We start from the raw sequence: 15,551 nt of genomic DNA, 5'->3' as shown, positions 1-15,551 counted from the left end.
GTATACAATACACATACACAAACAACAAACAGATTTATTCCATATGTGTTTATTGCCTCTTACACACACACACACATAGGGGGGGGGTTAATCAAATGAGAATTGTTTAGTTTGTGGTAATCGTGAGATCCAACATGAACCAATCATTTAGGATAATTATTATGATTTCTTAAAATAAGTAAAAGCATAAATTAGTAAATTGTGTTGAGTATTCAATTTATTTTAATTAGTTTAATATTCTATATTTGAATTTAAGTAGTTGTCTCTCTCTATTTCATAAACAAATCGACGACTTTATTCCTTCTCCCTCAATACCTCCATTTTCTCCGATCTCGACCTCCATTTTGTATAGGCCCTTCCTTCTCTCTCAACTCCAGCCATCACAACGTCCCCTCACTGTTCATCATATGTCCTTCCTAAAGCATCGATTCCCATAAAACTCGATCAACCATGACTTTTCGTTAAACCCAAATCTGAATCGTACCTAAATTAGAAAATCCAGATCTGGGAAATTTACATGGTGGCGATGAAAACATCCAGATATCAGATCAAGACTTTCAATGAATCCAGATCTATTTCACCGGCTGATGTTCACCATTCTCGCCGGCCATTGGCCAAGAAGGAGTCGACATCAGATCAAGACCTTCAACGAATCCAGATCTCCATCTCAATCAAAATCAGATAAAACATCCAAATATAGAAGGTCTGATCTCTCCATCTCATTCGAAATCGGATCTGAAAACATCTAGATATCAAAGATCTGTATCAAATAAAATTTTCGAAAAATCCAGATCTGAAAAATCAAAAAATCCTAGTACTACATCAAAGAAATTTTCCGATATCGAAAGCCTAAATCGTTTCTTCCTGGTAAAATCATTGGCTAAAAATCAAAGGTTTTATGTGTTAAGGTTTGGTACCACAGTTAGTATCATAATGGTACCACAGTTGGTACTATATTGGGTATCACAATGCATCTTGTATGTATTTTTGGGTATCATAACGTGGATCATTTGTATGTATTTTTTTATAGTCTCCAAGTTTACTTGGTAAATTCTAGGTATCAGGTTGTATTTATTTTAGGTATCACATTATGTATCTTGTCTTTACTAGGTGTTAGAAGAAGGCTTACCGCAGGCTGAAGGTAGGAGATATATATATATATATATATATATATATATAATATTTTTAAAATACCTAAAATGTCATTTAATTAAAATTTTAAGCCAAATTACCAAAATTATTAGTTTTCTAATTTAACCATTGATTTGTGGTTGAGATTGGATCTCACAATTATCACAAAACTAACCAGTTCTCTCTCTCTCTCTCTCTCTCTCTCTCTCTATATATATATATATATATATATATATATATATATATATATATATATATATAGACAGAGAGAGAGGGAGAGGACTGATCAAAGATCAAATACAACTCTTCCTATTCTTACAACCCATACAACGTCATCTAAAAACGCCCATTTTTTATTTTCTTTTAGTTAAGGGTAGTTTTCAACTGATCAAATGGTAATTGTTAACAAAATTAATAGATGGTTAAAATGTGGTTGTATTTGGTTGTAACAATTAGAGGGGTTGCATAATAAACCACCTATATATATATATATATATATATATATAGGGGCAGGTTCAAATGAAAACCATGTCATTCTAAAAAACCGTGTAAACCAAAATCGACCAATAGAAAAATTCCATTCTTTTTTAATTAAATTTAATCAATAAGGGTATTTCGGTCATTTTCATTATTTTTTTGATAAATAAGGAAGTTATTAAGAAATATTAAATAAGGAAATTTATTAATGGTAATTATATGAATGGAAAGATTTAAATATTTTAATATATTATAATATTAAAAATTGATTTTTTTTGTTATTCAATGAATTTGGAAAGTTTTGTTAAGATTATAGCTTGTTATGTAATGGATTCTTGATTTAAGGTTGATATAATGAAACCGGTGCATAATATTATAATAATGTTCATATGAAAAGGTTTCATAATAATGAAACGGGTGCATAATATATTAGTATGCATAATGAAAAGGTTTCATTATAATGAAACGGATGCATAATATATTAGTATGCATAATGAAAAGGTTTCATTATAATGAAACGGATGCATAATATATTTTATTATTTATGCAATTAATGTTCATATGAGAAGGTTTCATTATAAAATAGTTTATTTGCTTATTTTATTAATATTGTACATGTTCATGCACTCGTTTCATGATGATGAAACATATTCATATGAATGAAAATATTTAAAGATTTTAATATATTATAATATTAAAAATTGATTTTTTTTGTTATTAAATGAATCTGGAAAGGAGTTACAAAATGTTAACTGTGTTTACCAATTTTGCCCTTAGTATTGAAATAAAATAAATATTTATTATTTTTTAATTTTTAATTTCCTAAAATAAAGTAAACTAATCTTAGTCATTGATCAAGAAAATGGATGGATTATATTGGTTTACACGGTTTACACAAATGGGGCAAGTTTTTATTTGAACGCTCCTCTATATATATATATATATATGGGCCTATTCAAGGAAGAACTGACTAGTTTGTGGTAACCGTGAGATCCAATCTCAACTACAAATCAATAGATAAATTAGGAATTTATAATTTTGGTAATTTTGAATTAAAATTTTAATGAAATGATATTTTATGTATTTTCTCTCCTCTCTCCTCTCTTCTCTCTCCGTCCTTCGTCCTCCGGTTACCATTCTCCGGTGATACCTAAAGATATTGACTCTATTAAACAAAAGATACAGTGTGATACCCGAGAATATATATAAGATGCATTGCGATACCATTGTGTTACAACTCCGATCGACCACACAAACGACCTCAGTTTGATACTCAAACACATATATGATGTATTGTGATACAATTGTGGTATCATCGGAGAACGGTGACCGGAGGACGGTGGCTGGGGGACGAAGAGAGAAGAGAGGAGAGATGAGAGTTTTAAAATACCTAAAATGTCTTTGCATTAAAATTTTAATTCAAAATTACCAAAATTATAAATTTCCTAATTTATATATTGATTTGTGGTTGAGATTGGACCTCATAGTTATCACAAACTAATTAGTTCTCATTTGATTAGGCCCCTATATATATAATTCGTTTCAAATTAAATGAACGGTTGAGATTGAATTGTATTGGTTGTACAAATGTAAAGGGTTGTATAATAACTCACATCTCTCTCTCTCTCGAGAGAGAGAGAGAGAGAGAGAGAGAGAGAGAGAGAGATGTAGGTTCATACGACAATGATACATATTTAAGAAAATAAAATAATGGTCAAATTACATGTAAAATCACATATGATTTTATATTAACAACCAAAAAAGTGTGCAAGCGACCCTATGGCCATGTAACAAGGTCGCATGGTAAAGTTAAAATAAAAAAATATATATATATATATATAATGGTTATTTACATTATATCTGGGATAAATGAGACAATATGAAAGTTAGATTTGCTCCTTTAACATCTCTATAACCGGGTGTTCTATTTAATATTTTTTTTTTTGCATACATTAATGTTTACTATTTAGTTTAAAACACTACATTTAACAAAATATTCTACTTTATAGTCTAGTAGAAACAATGTAACAAATGATTGATAACATTTTATGATCAATAATACAAAACAAAACATGAACTTAATTAATAGTAGCGATTTATATGACTAGTAAATATAACATTACTTCTTCTCACCACAAGCGTTGTATTTGATTGGTTTTAACTTGGCTCCAAAAGTCAAACATGGAGGTCACATGTTCAAATCCAAGAAAGAACAAAAATCCTTTGTGGCCACGTAGGTTCAAATGCGGTAACTCCGAACTATCTGCAAAGCAGGTGGTCATACTGAGATTAGTCAGCTCGCATAACGGATTGGATATACAGGTTAATAAAAAAAGAACTTCTTCTGATGTATAAGAAAATCACTTATATATTGTATTCTAATGTGCACGATATACCATGTTTGTATTTGAGTGGGTCATCGAAAGACTATTGGAATGTTCAAGGACTAAAAATGTAATTATCCTAAAGTTCAGGATTCGGTATAAAACAATAAAAAGAAATGGAGATGCGGGGTATCGATCCCCGTACCTCTCGCATGCTAAGCGAGCGCTCTACCATCTGAGCTACATCCCCTTGATGCTAACGTTTTAATACCATTTGTATATGTTTTAAACTAGAGTTTGTATTGTTTTATTATTGCTTAATACTTTTAATTGGATTAACTGTCACGAAAGTAGTCGATTCATGCGCATAGTTAAAAAAGACTAAGGGGCCGTTTACCTAAACACTTACTTGGTAAGTGCTTATCGGTAAAATTCAACATTATCGTTTACTTGTCGGGTAAGATTTTAATCCACCAAAATGACATCGTATGTAACAAATTACCCGATTAGTACTAATCAGGTAAGAGTGTCGCCATCATTTACCGGGTAAGACTCTCAGTCCTTGCCTTCATTCTTACCAAGTAAGATTCTTGGTATTTGTCATATTCATCCAGAAAGGTACTGTGATTTGGTAAGCACTTACCCAATTAAGTATTTAGTAAACAGCCCCTAATTCAACTTGAAATATGGTTATAATTGTTAATGTTTAGCAAATTTCATCTTAGTAATAAATATGAAATCAACATTAAGCATAATTCTATAGGTAGCATAGTTACGTTATTGAATTTGTATATTTCGTTATTTGTATATTTTATGGTCTATTAAAATATTCAAAAGTTCTCAATTGCTTGCGTAGCAAATTGTTCATAATTATTTGGAATCAACTTATAATCAATAATCATCAATCTAAATGTGTTACAATAGGTTTTTAGGATGCTTTTATGTGTTTTAACAAGTTTTTTTTGAACATTTTCTAAAATAAAGTGTCGTATTAACTCTTTTATACGACATTAATTTAAAAAAATTCTATAAACACAAATAGCCTATAAAAAGATAGGTTTGTCCTATAAAATAGCCAATAGAACGCTTTATTTTAAAATTGTTTTAAGAAATTTGTTAAAAACATCTAAAAGCTCTTATAAACATATTAAAATGCTTTTAAATAGGACATTATATAATTTGGTATTATAAACCTAAATTCTATAATGTATTCTAATAGGACGCTTAGACAATCTAAGTGTCCTATATAGACATAGAGACTTTAATATCTCCAAATTCAGTCTAGAAAACCACATTTACAGGTCATTTACCAAATGCTTACTTGGGTAAGCGTTTACCAAGTTATATTACCTTACCGGATGAATATGGTAAGAACCAAAAATCTTACCAGGTAAAAACGAGGCAAGGACCGAGAGTCTTACTCGGTAAGTGAGGACAATGACTCTTAACACGGTCAGCTCTTACCGGGTAAATTGTTGCATATAAAGTCGTTTTTGTTGACTGAAATCTTATTCGGTAAGTAAATAATAGTATTGAGTTTTACTGATAAGTGCTTACCGGATAAATATTTGGTAAACAGCCCCTTAGCAATACATTTTGCTTTACAATCTAGGTAGGAAAAATATATCGGGTGAGTGTGTGAGTAATAATGATCAATAATACAAAATAAAACTGGACTTGATTAGGTAGTAGCGATTTATGTGTCTAGTAAATATAACATTACTTTTATCCAAGGTTTTAAATGTGGTGAGGTGTGACATGACGGCATGGTTAAGCCTCAAGCCTTACGAGTTATAGTGAGGTCATGACGTTTTTCAAGACGTGCCCTAACACGGAATATGTATACATGATATATACTTGAATGTGTTAATGTTCTAAATACTCTCGTAAATCAATTTAAATTTGTATAAAGTAACAAAATTAGAAATAACTACATCAATTTTAAGTGCGCAAAATTGTGATTAAATCTTTTGCGTCTCTACTCACTAATTTATTCAATCCTCAAAGGATTAGCGTTCGACTCTTGTGTACGGAAATGAAAATAAATATATACCTATTTATGGTTCTTAGTTTTTATGTTTTATCTGATGTTGATTTAAATCTTAGAGTAGTACATGATTATCATCCATCTCACTAAGTTTTATGTTTAAGAAAACAATGCGTCTTAACGTAACATGTCATAACGTGTTACAATGGAAGTCAAACCTTATAATGAATCCATGGAGATTAACATGATGGTGATGTCAGCCTCAACGTCATAACAAATTATTTACAACCATCTTATTTCATGTTGGACTGTCATACAATTTCTTTTTATCGATAAACTGTAATTGGAATCATAACTCTTATATGTTCAAATTGTATTAATATGTAAAGACCAAGTGTAACTTATATCATCGTTAAATCTTCTATAATAAAACCAATGAAACTTTAAGATCGTTAAAATTCACAGCTTCCGTCGTATCGCGGGAGTACACAACTAGCATTCTAACATGCACGAGATACCATGTGTTGTGTATTTGTGTGGGTCATACAGAGATTATTGGAATTTTCAAGGACTGAATATGTAATTTTCCTGAAGTTCAAGGTTGGCAAATAAAAAAAATCAATATGATATGGAGATGCGGGGTATCGATCCCCGTACCTCTCGCATGCTAAGCGAGCGCTCTACCATCTGAGCTACATCCCCATCTTGTTAGCCTTTTAAACACCTATATAACATTTTAAAAACCTCATTTGCAAATATTGGGATTTGTTCTGATGTTAAGCATTTCATTTATTAGCTGTTCTATGTTTTAACTGGAGTTCGTCTGGTGTTTGAAATTGCTTATAAAAATAACTTATTGACTTATTACGGTATGACATCGGTAATAACCACTTTTGAATGTTTGAATAAACAACTTCTACCGGTGTAATAAGGAGTTTTTGAAGAAGTTAAACCCTTCTGACTTATAATAAGTTGATAAGTGATTTTGTAGAAAAGTATAAGTTGTTTCAAATAAGTAATCCCAAACACCCCTTTAAACTTTCAATTATTTGTCTTTGACTTTCGGTTTTTCATAGTAATTGGTAGAACTGAGATTGTTTTGTCATTACTTAATGCTTCTAGTTAGGTTAACTGTCACGAAAGTACTCGGTTTACATAGTTAAAAAGACTTAATTCAACTTGAAATATGGTCCGGATAGTTACTGTTTGGAAATTCTCACCTTATTGAATCTGAAATCGGCATCAAGTAGATTTCCTTTAGTTTACGTTCTAGATTACCGTTAGTAAAACAGTATCCTATAAAATAGCTAATCGGATGCTTTGTATTAAAAGTATCCTAAAAAACTTATTAACGTTTTGTAAACTTATTACAACTCCTTTAGATATGATCCTTTATATTTTGGGACGTTTTGTAATTGATGGTTAATTTTGTTGTAGTGTCTTAATTTGCAATTACAAGAAGTAAAACACAACTGATTTGCTACAGTACAAATCTATAACTGCTCACATTTTTACTTCACGTCTTTTAGTTAATCTCACTTTCAAACCATTCTTCATCTGGAGTACTATGGATTCACTTGGAAGCACGAGGTGACCTTCGACAAGATGAACATGGTAGCGGTATATGATCGTAGCTGCCACTATCTTCATCTGAGTGAAACTCATTTGCTTGCCTAAGCAAGTTCTGGGTCCAGCATTAAACGCGGGGAATTTGTAAGATGGTTCATGTTTAATCCTTCCACTCGTCGAAACCCACCTTTCGGGCTTAAATTCCATGCAATCCTCCCCCCATATCGATTTCATCCTTCCCATGCCATAATAAGATAGGATCACTATAGTACTCTCATCAACTTGATGGCCGCTTGGAAGGATATCAGGTTTTAATGGAGTCTTGTGTTGAAATGGAATAGGAGGGAATAGCCTTAGGGCTTCAGATAATGCACCATGAAGATAAACTAGTTTGCACAACTCTACTCCGTATAGATCTTTCAAATTCCCAGCCATATCCATCTCCATCTCCATCTCCAGTTGTGTGTGAAGCTCTTCTCGAATCTTATCTTCGACAATCGGGTTTTTGGCAAGAAGATAAAAGAACCAAGAGAGAGTGCTGCTGGTGGTGTCTCTTCCTGCAACCATCAGATTCAATAACGTATCTCTCAAAAACTTGTTGGCATCCCCAGAAGTCCCACTTTTGTCTTTATACTCTCTCAAGAGAGCCGTTGATAATTTGAATTTTTCCTCTTGAAGTTTATTATTGAGCAATTTACTGAACTCCTTCTGTTTTACAGCTAAGCACTTGTATATAAATTGATCAAGGGTTTTCCAAGCATCATTCAGCTTCTTCCCATTCCCTATTTTAAGTAGTTGTTGCAGTTTCCAAAAGCTTGGGGGCATGATGTACCTATGCAAAATCGCTTCTTCCATCTCCGACAAAGCCTTCTCGCATGGAATATAAGGAAACTCGAGTGACATGCTTTTAGGGTCATCATCGAAGAGCAATTTACATATCGTATCAAAAGCGAACCTCTGAAATATTTCCTGCAAATCCATCTCCAACCCTTGTTTGGAAAAGGAATCAAGTACAGGCAGTAACCCTCTTTCCACCTTGTTCCAAATAGTCTCTTCTAAGAGGGTTTGAAAACAAGGGGACTTTAAGAGAGACAAGATGGTTTTATGGTGGAACTCCCATAAGTCTCCATCAGTATTGGAGAATCCATCTCCAAGGATATCAAATACGTTACGAAATTTTTGGCCTCTCGGATAATTAGTGAAGTTCTTGCTCAAAACGTGATGGATGTCTAAAGGGTTTGTGGTGCAAAGCTTATTCTTGGCGGATAACCAAGAGCCTTTGAACACGAAGGTACCACCACTAGATGCCAGAACATCGGTGGTGTAATCATGGAGTCGGTGGGCGTTTACAAGGGTCGCTGGTATCGTGCCAAGAAACGGCCAATGTTTAGGGATGATGGATTTCTGGTTTCGAGATATGTGCAGAGCGATTAGCACGTAAATGAAAACGAGTAATGGAAAGAGAATTATGAGGAATTCCATGGAAAGAAAGGAGAAAGAGGGGAATTGATGTTTGACATAGTCTCTTCCAAGATTGAATATAAAACGTTTCTGGTGGATTTTAATTATGAAGGTGATGAAAGTTGATTAAAATTAATGTGATCAGCATGCATTAATTGTAGAAATAAAGCTCTCCAGTTAAGCACATTTATGTTGATCTAATATGGGCGCTGGTTTTTTGGGTTTTAGACGATCGATAGAATTGATTAGCCTCCAAAGAAACATTCATTTCAATGTCTATTGATGTATTAATGGCTTTTGTTGTATAAGAAATTGGTTTTTTTAAGGCAATAACATTAAGAAAAACAAAAAGCCTTCACAACAACGAGTAAATCTCTCTTTGGATGAAGATAGTTTGGAGTTTTGAGATGTCATTGGCCGTCTACGTACCATACTTTTGTGACGATGAGTTTTTCTTTGTCACTGCTATTCAAATACAAGCGAATGGTGGCTCACCCTTTTGCTCAACTGTCTCGTTTCCTATCTTGTCTTGTTACATTCTCTAATTTACCGTCTTTTATTTCTCGTTGTATGAACGTTGTTTGCTCTTTGGGAGCTCGTTAATATATTTATGTGATCTATTTATCAAAAAAGAAACGAGGAATCCATGAGGAGAAGATTTCCGAGAGAAAAACACACCGAAAACAAATACAAAGCCAAAAAAGGCTCACGAGACCGGATACAAAAGAGAACTAAACCACATCGTCCATGAAATTGACTGATTCTTGTATCTTGGTGAGATCCAAGTGAAAGACTGAAATTGAATATCACCATCAGCATCGACCCTTTTGAAGATTCGAAAGCATTCCTATATTTCCAAAGAGATTTAACCTGTGGTCCAAATAACAACTTATCAAACTCCCTCATCAGTGCCAAAATCTGTCACCCATCATCATAAAAACGCAAATAAGAGGTTGATGTGGGAGGATCGAAATCAATATTCCACCATTTAAAAATATTGCAGGTACTACAAAATTTAATTTATATACATAGTCATGAACAATAGATACATTATGAATTTCTAAATTTTAAGATAAACTCCTAATTAAATCAACCCTAAATCACGGCGATCTAAATTCATTATGAATATTTAGTTCGTGATGATAATTAATCTTAAGTAAACATGCATCGTCTCAATGTTAATCATAATCATAAAAAATCAAAACCATAACTCAAAAGGTCTAACTTTTTATTGAATGCTAAACCCAAACCTAACCCTAAGCGCAACACTAAACCCTAACCACCTAGACGCTAACCAATCTTTTCACATAAACCAATATTGTTCATCTAATTAACGCAAAACTTAATTTCTAATTAAAGATAGAGCAAAAAGTGCACCAATTTTTTCCAGAAAAATATTCTAAGTACTCGTAAACACTAAACTTAACGTTACTCCTTATATGCAAGCATGATTGAATTTTAGTAATTACCAATACCATTAGTTCAGGTTGATCGATTTAATTTTACCAATCCCTTATCGAAAGCCTAATAAGCTATAAACGCACAACACTACAACCATTACTAGTGACGTTAACTAAACCATAAACCCTAAAATCTAATTCAAATTAACGTGGTTAACCCTAATCAACCATAAATTCAATGGGGAATTGATTCTTTTGTATTGTATGTATTGTAATTCGTAAGCGCGGGAACTTTTTAATTAATCGTATTCAATTTTCAGTTATAATTTCTTTGTAAGTGATTCAACGACTAACAATCTTATCATGGTGCAAAGTTTGATTTAAAGTATTTTTGCTTGAACAAAAATCTTGAATTAATGAATTCGAAAACGTTGTTGTTAAGAAAATCATCTTTAATGGTTCGTTATGTTACATAACATGCATGTTGTTATTTGTTAAAGTCTAGCGTAAATTAATGGTATGTTTAAAATTACTATTTTCGTCCCTGTATATTTGAAATTATGGTTTTCATTCATAAGGTTTACAACTTATTTTTATTTTATGATATATAATTTATTGTTTTTTCGTTCCTATGGTTTGAAATTCGTTTTTGTTTTCGTCCTTCGCACTTAAAGGTAAGAGTTAGCCTCAACCCTCATGAAACAAAAATAACAACGAATTGTAAATCATAAAGACGAAAAAATGTAATTTTAAAACCATATAGCCGAAATTCATAATTTATGACAAACCATGGGGACGAAAAACGTAATCTATTCTACAGTTTATTTTGTAACAATGATATTTGTATGAGTAAATTACAATTCTGGTCCTTATGGTTGTCATTCACTATCGACGATCATCCATATTTCAAAATAATTAAATTTTGGTCATTATGGTTGTCACTTTGTTTCACTTTTGATCTTTCTGACCAATTGTTGTGAAAAAAAACTCCATTAACTCAGGGGCATCTTGGTCTTTTTATAATTTTATTTGATTTTTAGTTAAAAAAATATGAAATAAATAAATAATATATCGAACATATCATGAAGTTGTCCCTTGTACTGTTGTACATGGCTCCTCCTCCCACCGTCGTAGAAGCCGTAGGGGAGTGCGAAGACCACGCCACAACCATCGCTCCTTCGCCCACCGTTCTGGAAGCACCGAGCACTAGCACCACAACCATCGCTCCTCCGGCCACCACCAACAGTCGTTCTCCTTCGACCACCACCAACAGTCGTTCTCCTTCGGCCACCACTACCATCAAGCACTGTTGCCTCCCTTCCCCATTCTCTCTCACTGTCATTTGCCATTACTCTGAACACCCCCACCGTAAAACTCACATCTGCAAACCACCGATATCTGGATCCCAATCCTTGTCTGGTGGTCTCCATCGAGAGTCGGCTTTTTCTTCCAATCAGGATGGTTTTTTGTCTTTTCCCTATTGAACAACTTCAAGCATATTATTCTCTTTTTAATCAAATCTTTAGTTTTCAAGCTTGTGATGGGTTTTTTATGAATCGATTATTGGTGTTTATTTTGTTAACCCCACACCCAATAAATGTTGTCGCAAAATGACGGTTTCCCTATCGAAGTTGTCAAATGGGTTTTTGAACTTTTACGATCTCAGCATTATCTTGTGAGAAAACCCATCTACTTTCCTATCTAGAGTTTGGGTTCTTTCGTCGAAATGCTCTTTGGCAATTGTTGAATGGTTTGGTGTAGAATGATTAATTAAGATACTCTCATGATATAATGCAAAATGAAATATAATTGTTTGATAATTGTGTACAATGAAATTAGAGCTCTTAATGTTTTAGGGAGATCCAGGATACAAAATCGTTTAGAGGGTTTTAGAACCATTAAAAGAGATTTTTTTTTTTGTCAAACAAGATTCACCTCTTAACGATTCAGATGTTGCCCCTTAATGGAACTATTAAGACGAATTTCTTCTGATATCAAAGCCCTTCTTCTGATATTAGGGCTTTGATGTTATATTGTTGTTGATATTTTTCTTCAAGATTCAATCAAAACTGGCCTAGTCACCTTCAAAACCATTCAGGTTTGATAACCTGATGCCTTCTTTCCTATTTTGTTCTTGTTGATCTTTTCGAAAGAGTTAGAATCTGAAATTGTTTCATTTCCTGGGTTTGTTTCAGAGTTTTTGTTCATGTTGATATTTTGGAAAGAGATACAATTCTAACATTAATTATATTAAAAAAATAATCATCCTACGTTTGGTTCGCAATGGAATTGGAGGATTTTTGAATTTCAATTCCGTGTTCGATTTGTAGAATTGTCGCCAAGGATTCCTTTGAGATCAGGTAAATTAACGGTTTTTAGGGTTTAATTCCTTGGATTTGAATGGAAGTATGATCTATAGGAATCGAGAATCTAGCTATTAATCCCACCTATTCACAAGCTTACGCTATAAAATGAACACAAAATCTACGAAATATAGAGTTCCGCCTTGCCATCGATGAAGAGGCTCATGAATTCTTCCCCGTCTACCGTCTCTTTCTCGATAAGGAGTTGAGCGAGCTTGTGTAAGATATCAATATGTGTAGTCATGATCTCTGTTGCTCGTGCATACGCCTTCTCGACTAGCTCCCGCACCTCCGCGTCTACTATATCTGCTGTTGCCATCGAGTAATCTTTCTGGGACGACATCTGCATAATTTCACACCCATACATTTCATCAGTCTACCTTACGAAAAATGTTTTCTTTTATATTTATATACGACAGACTTTTCATCTTTGGTGAAATTTGAACCTCTGATTAGCTAATATTAACGAGTAACATACCTGTTGGCCCAAGAACGGATTTCCGCCACCTCCACCGATAGCAACTTGACCGATTTTCTTGCTGAATCCTAACCGCTCTACCATCTGCCTTGCCACCCGCGAAACTTGCATGAAGTCATTAGACGCGCCTGTCGTAACATTGTTATGTCCAAAAATAACCTCTTCGGCAACCCTTCCACCGAGTGCAACCGCCATTTGGTTTTCAAGATAGCTTCTGCTGTACAAACCAGACTCGAGCCTTTCTTCACTTGGAGCGAAAAAGGTCAGACCACCGGCTTGACCACGAGGAATGATGGATATCTTGGCTACTGGATCGTATTCGGGCATCAGTGCACCAACTAGAGCATGCCCAGCTTCTGCAAATCAAACATTTTCATAGCATCATGCTCAAGAAAACACCAGAAAACGACCAGAAAAACAGGATCTAACCGTGATAGGCAACGAGCCTCTTCTTTTCTTCCGAGACAACAGCGTTTTTCTTCTCTGGCCCAGCAATGATCCGTTCTAATGCGTCTGCTATTTCATCTTTGCTTATTTCCTTTAGTTCACGCCGAGCTGCAAGAATGGCTGCTTCATTCATCAGATTTTGCAAATCAGCACCAGTGAATCCCGGGGTTCGCCTTGCGATTTTATCAAAATCTACGTCTTTTGCAAGTGCCTTTCCCCTCGAATGCACCTATCACACAAGATAACGTTATACTTCAATTGGCTATTTTAGAGAGTAACCTAACAGGTTCCGCTCTAGGGAAATCTATACCCGTCTATTCCAGATATAATACAGCAGCAAAATTCTTGGGACAACAGATGAGCAATAATACCTGTAGGATCTTGACTCGGCCAGCAACATCAGGGCGATCAACTGTAACCTGTCGATCGAACCTCCCTGGCCTTAACAACGCCGAATCAAGAACATCTGGCCGGTTCGTGGCTGCCAAAACTATAACACCCGAATTGCCCGAAAACCCATCCATCTCGGTCAACAGTTGATTGATAGTTTGTTCTCTTTCATCATTTCCACCACCAAGACCTGCACCTCTTTGCCTCCCAACTGCATCTATCTCATCTATAAACACAATGCAAGGTGCTTTGGATTTGGCCTTCTCAAACAAATCTCTAACACGAGAAGCACCAACACCCACAAACAATTCAACGAATTCAGAGGCGGCACATGAGAAAAACGGCACACCGGCTTCTCCGGCCACTGCTCGAGCTAAAAGGGTCTTTCCGGTTCCTGGTGGTCCGACCAAGAGACATCCTTTGGGGATTTTAGCTCCAAGAGCTGTATACTTATCTGGGTTTTTCAAGAAATCAACAACTTCTTGTAATTCTAACTTGGCTTGATCAGCTCCGGCTACGTCTGCAAACGAGACGCCGGTTTCAGGAACTTCCTGAAACTTGGATTTCGACCTGCCAAAATCCATTGGTCCACCGAGCCCTCCCGGCCCTCCAGGGCCACCTTGGGATCGGCGGAACAAGAAAAACAAACCGCCAAAAGCTAACAGTGGAAACAACAAGTTACCAATGAACCCAAACAAGCCATTACTAGCTTCCCCTTCTGACACAGATATGTCAACACCGTTCATTGCCAAGATGTCGATAAGATCAGGGTCGTTGGGAACAATCACGGTGGCTTTATGGCCGTCCACGGCGGCGAGCTGCAAGACACCACCATCTTTGCTAAACCTAACCCTTTCAACTTTCCCTTTCTTGACTGCGTTCAAGAACTCACTGTATCTCCATTGACTGCCCTCAGGCAAATCAGAGCTCGCCTGGGGTTTTGGAGCAGTTAAGACATTCTGTTGGGAGAAAAGCGAAGAACTTTTTAATGGGTTTTGTTCGATCAGTTCAGCTTGAAGTGGGTTTTGCGGTGGTGACGACGGTGGTGGATTGGTGTCTAAAGCTAGTGCCGGTGGTGTTGCGATTGAAGAAAAAAGCAAAGCAGCTAAAGTAGCTTTCGATTGAAAAATCAGATGTTTTGAAGAATTCGATTTGTTGTTTAATATTGATTTTGGGATCACAAATCGATTCCTTGGAGATTTGCGGGTTTTGGGGGCTGAGGATGAGAGCAAGAAATTTGAAGATAGAAGGATAGTGTTGGTGGTGGACGCCATTGATGAAAATTTTGAGGTTTTTTCCTTAAAAGAATTGGCTTGTTATTTTGATTTAGAAGTAGCAAGCAAAGCCATAGATTTCGAGTGTTCAATTGGATTGGACATCATCTACGTGTTCTTATTTATCACCCTATCTAACCCATATCATCATTCTCAATGACGTATTCAATCATATGGTTTACCAGAAAAACTTGCAATTTCTTTGATCTCGACCTTCTTTCTTCCAAAAGCTTGTAATTTTGAATTGGTT

At 34.8% G+C, this 15,551-nt stretch overlaps 2 protein-coding genes and 2 non-coding genes across 4 annotated transcripts; all 4 read right to left on the bottom strand.

Moving 5' to 3' along the window:
* Nucleotides 1–4,109: 4,109 nt before the first annotated feature.
* On the bottom strand, nucleotides 4,110–4,182 carry TRNAA-AGC. The gene has a single exon. It is a non-coding gene; the product is annotated as a tRNA-Ala (tRNA).
* A 2,366-nt stretch (nucleotides 4,183–6,548) lies between these two features.
* Nucleotides 6,549–6,621, bottom strand: TRNAA-AGC. The gene has a single exon. It is a non-coding gene; the product is annotated as a tRNA-Ala (tRNA).
* Nucleotides 6,622–7,422: 801 nt separating this feature from the next.
* Nucleotides 7,423–8,970, bottom strand: LOC112524388 (alkane hydroxylase MAH1-like). The gene has a single exon (XM_025134179.1). It carries the CDS (start codon nucleotides 8,968–8,970, stop codon nucleotides 7,423–7,425), a length of 1,548 nt encoding a protein of 515 aa, XP_024989947.1.
* A 3,706-nt stretch (nucleotides 8,971–12,676) lies between these two features.
* Nucleotides 12,677–15,338, bottom strand: LOC112525722 (ATP-dependent zinc metalloprotease FTSH, chloroplastic-like). The gene is made up of 4 exons (XM_025135959.1): nucleotides 14,009–15,338; nucleotides 13,620–13,866; nucleotides 13,191–13,546; nucleotides 12,677–13,055 (listed from the first exon to the last, which is right to left on the bottom strand). Exons 1-4 carry the CDS (start codon nucleotides 15,299–15,301, stop codon nucleotides 12,834–12,836), a joined length of 2,118 nt encoding a protein of 705 aa, XP_024991727.1. The 5' UTR covers nucleotides 15,302–15,338; the 3' UTR covers nucleotides 12,677–12,833.
* Between the last annotated feature and the right edge of the window lie 213 nt (nucleotides 15,339–15,551).

This window comes from Cynara cardunculus (genome assembly GCF_001531365.2).
Source record: "Cynara cardunculus var. scolymus isolate 2C chromosome LG 13, CcrdV1, whole genome shotgun sequence".
In the NCBI taxonomy this organism is placed as follows: domain Eukaryota; kingdom Viridiplantae; phylum Streptophyta; class Magnoliopsida; order Asterales; family Asteraceae; genus Cynara; species Cynara cardunculus.
The sequence above is the reverse complement of the archived record's forward strand: the minus strand, read 5'-3'. Positions and strand labels throughout refer to the sequence as shown.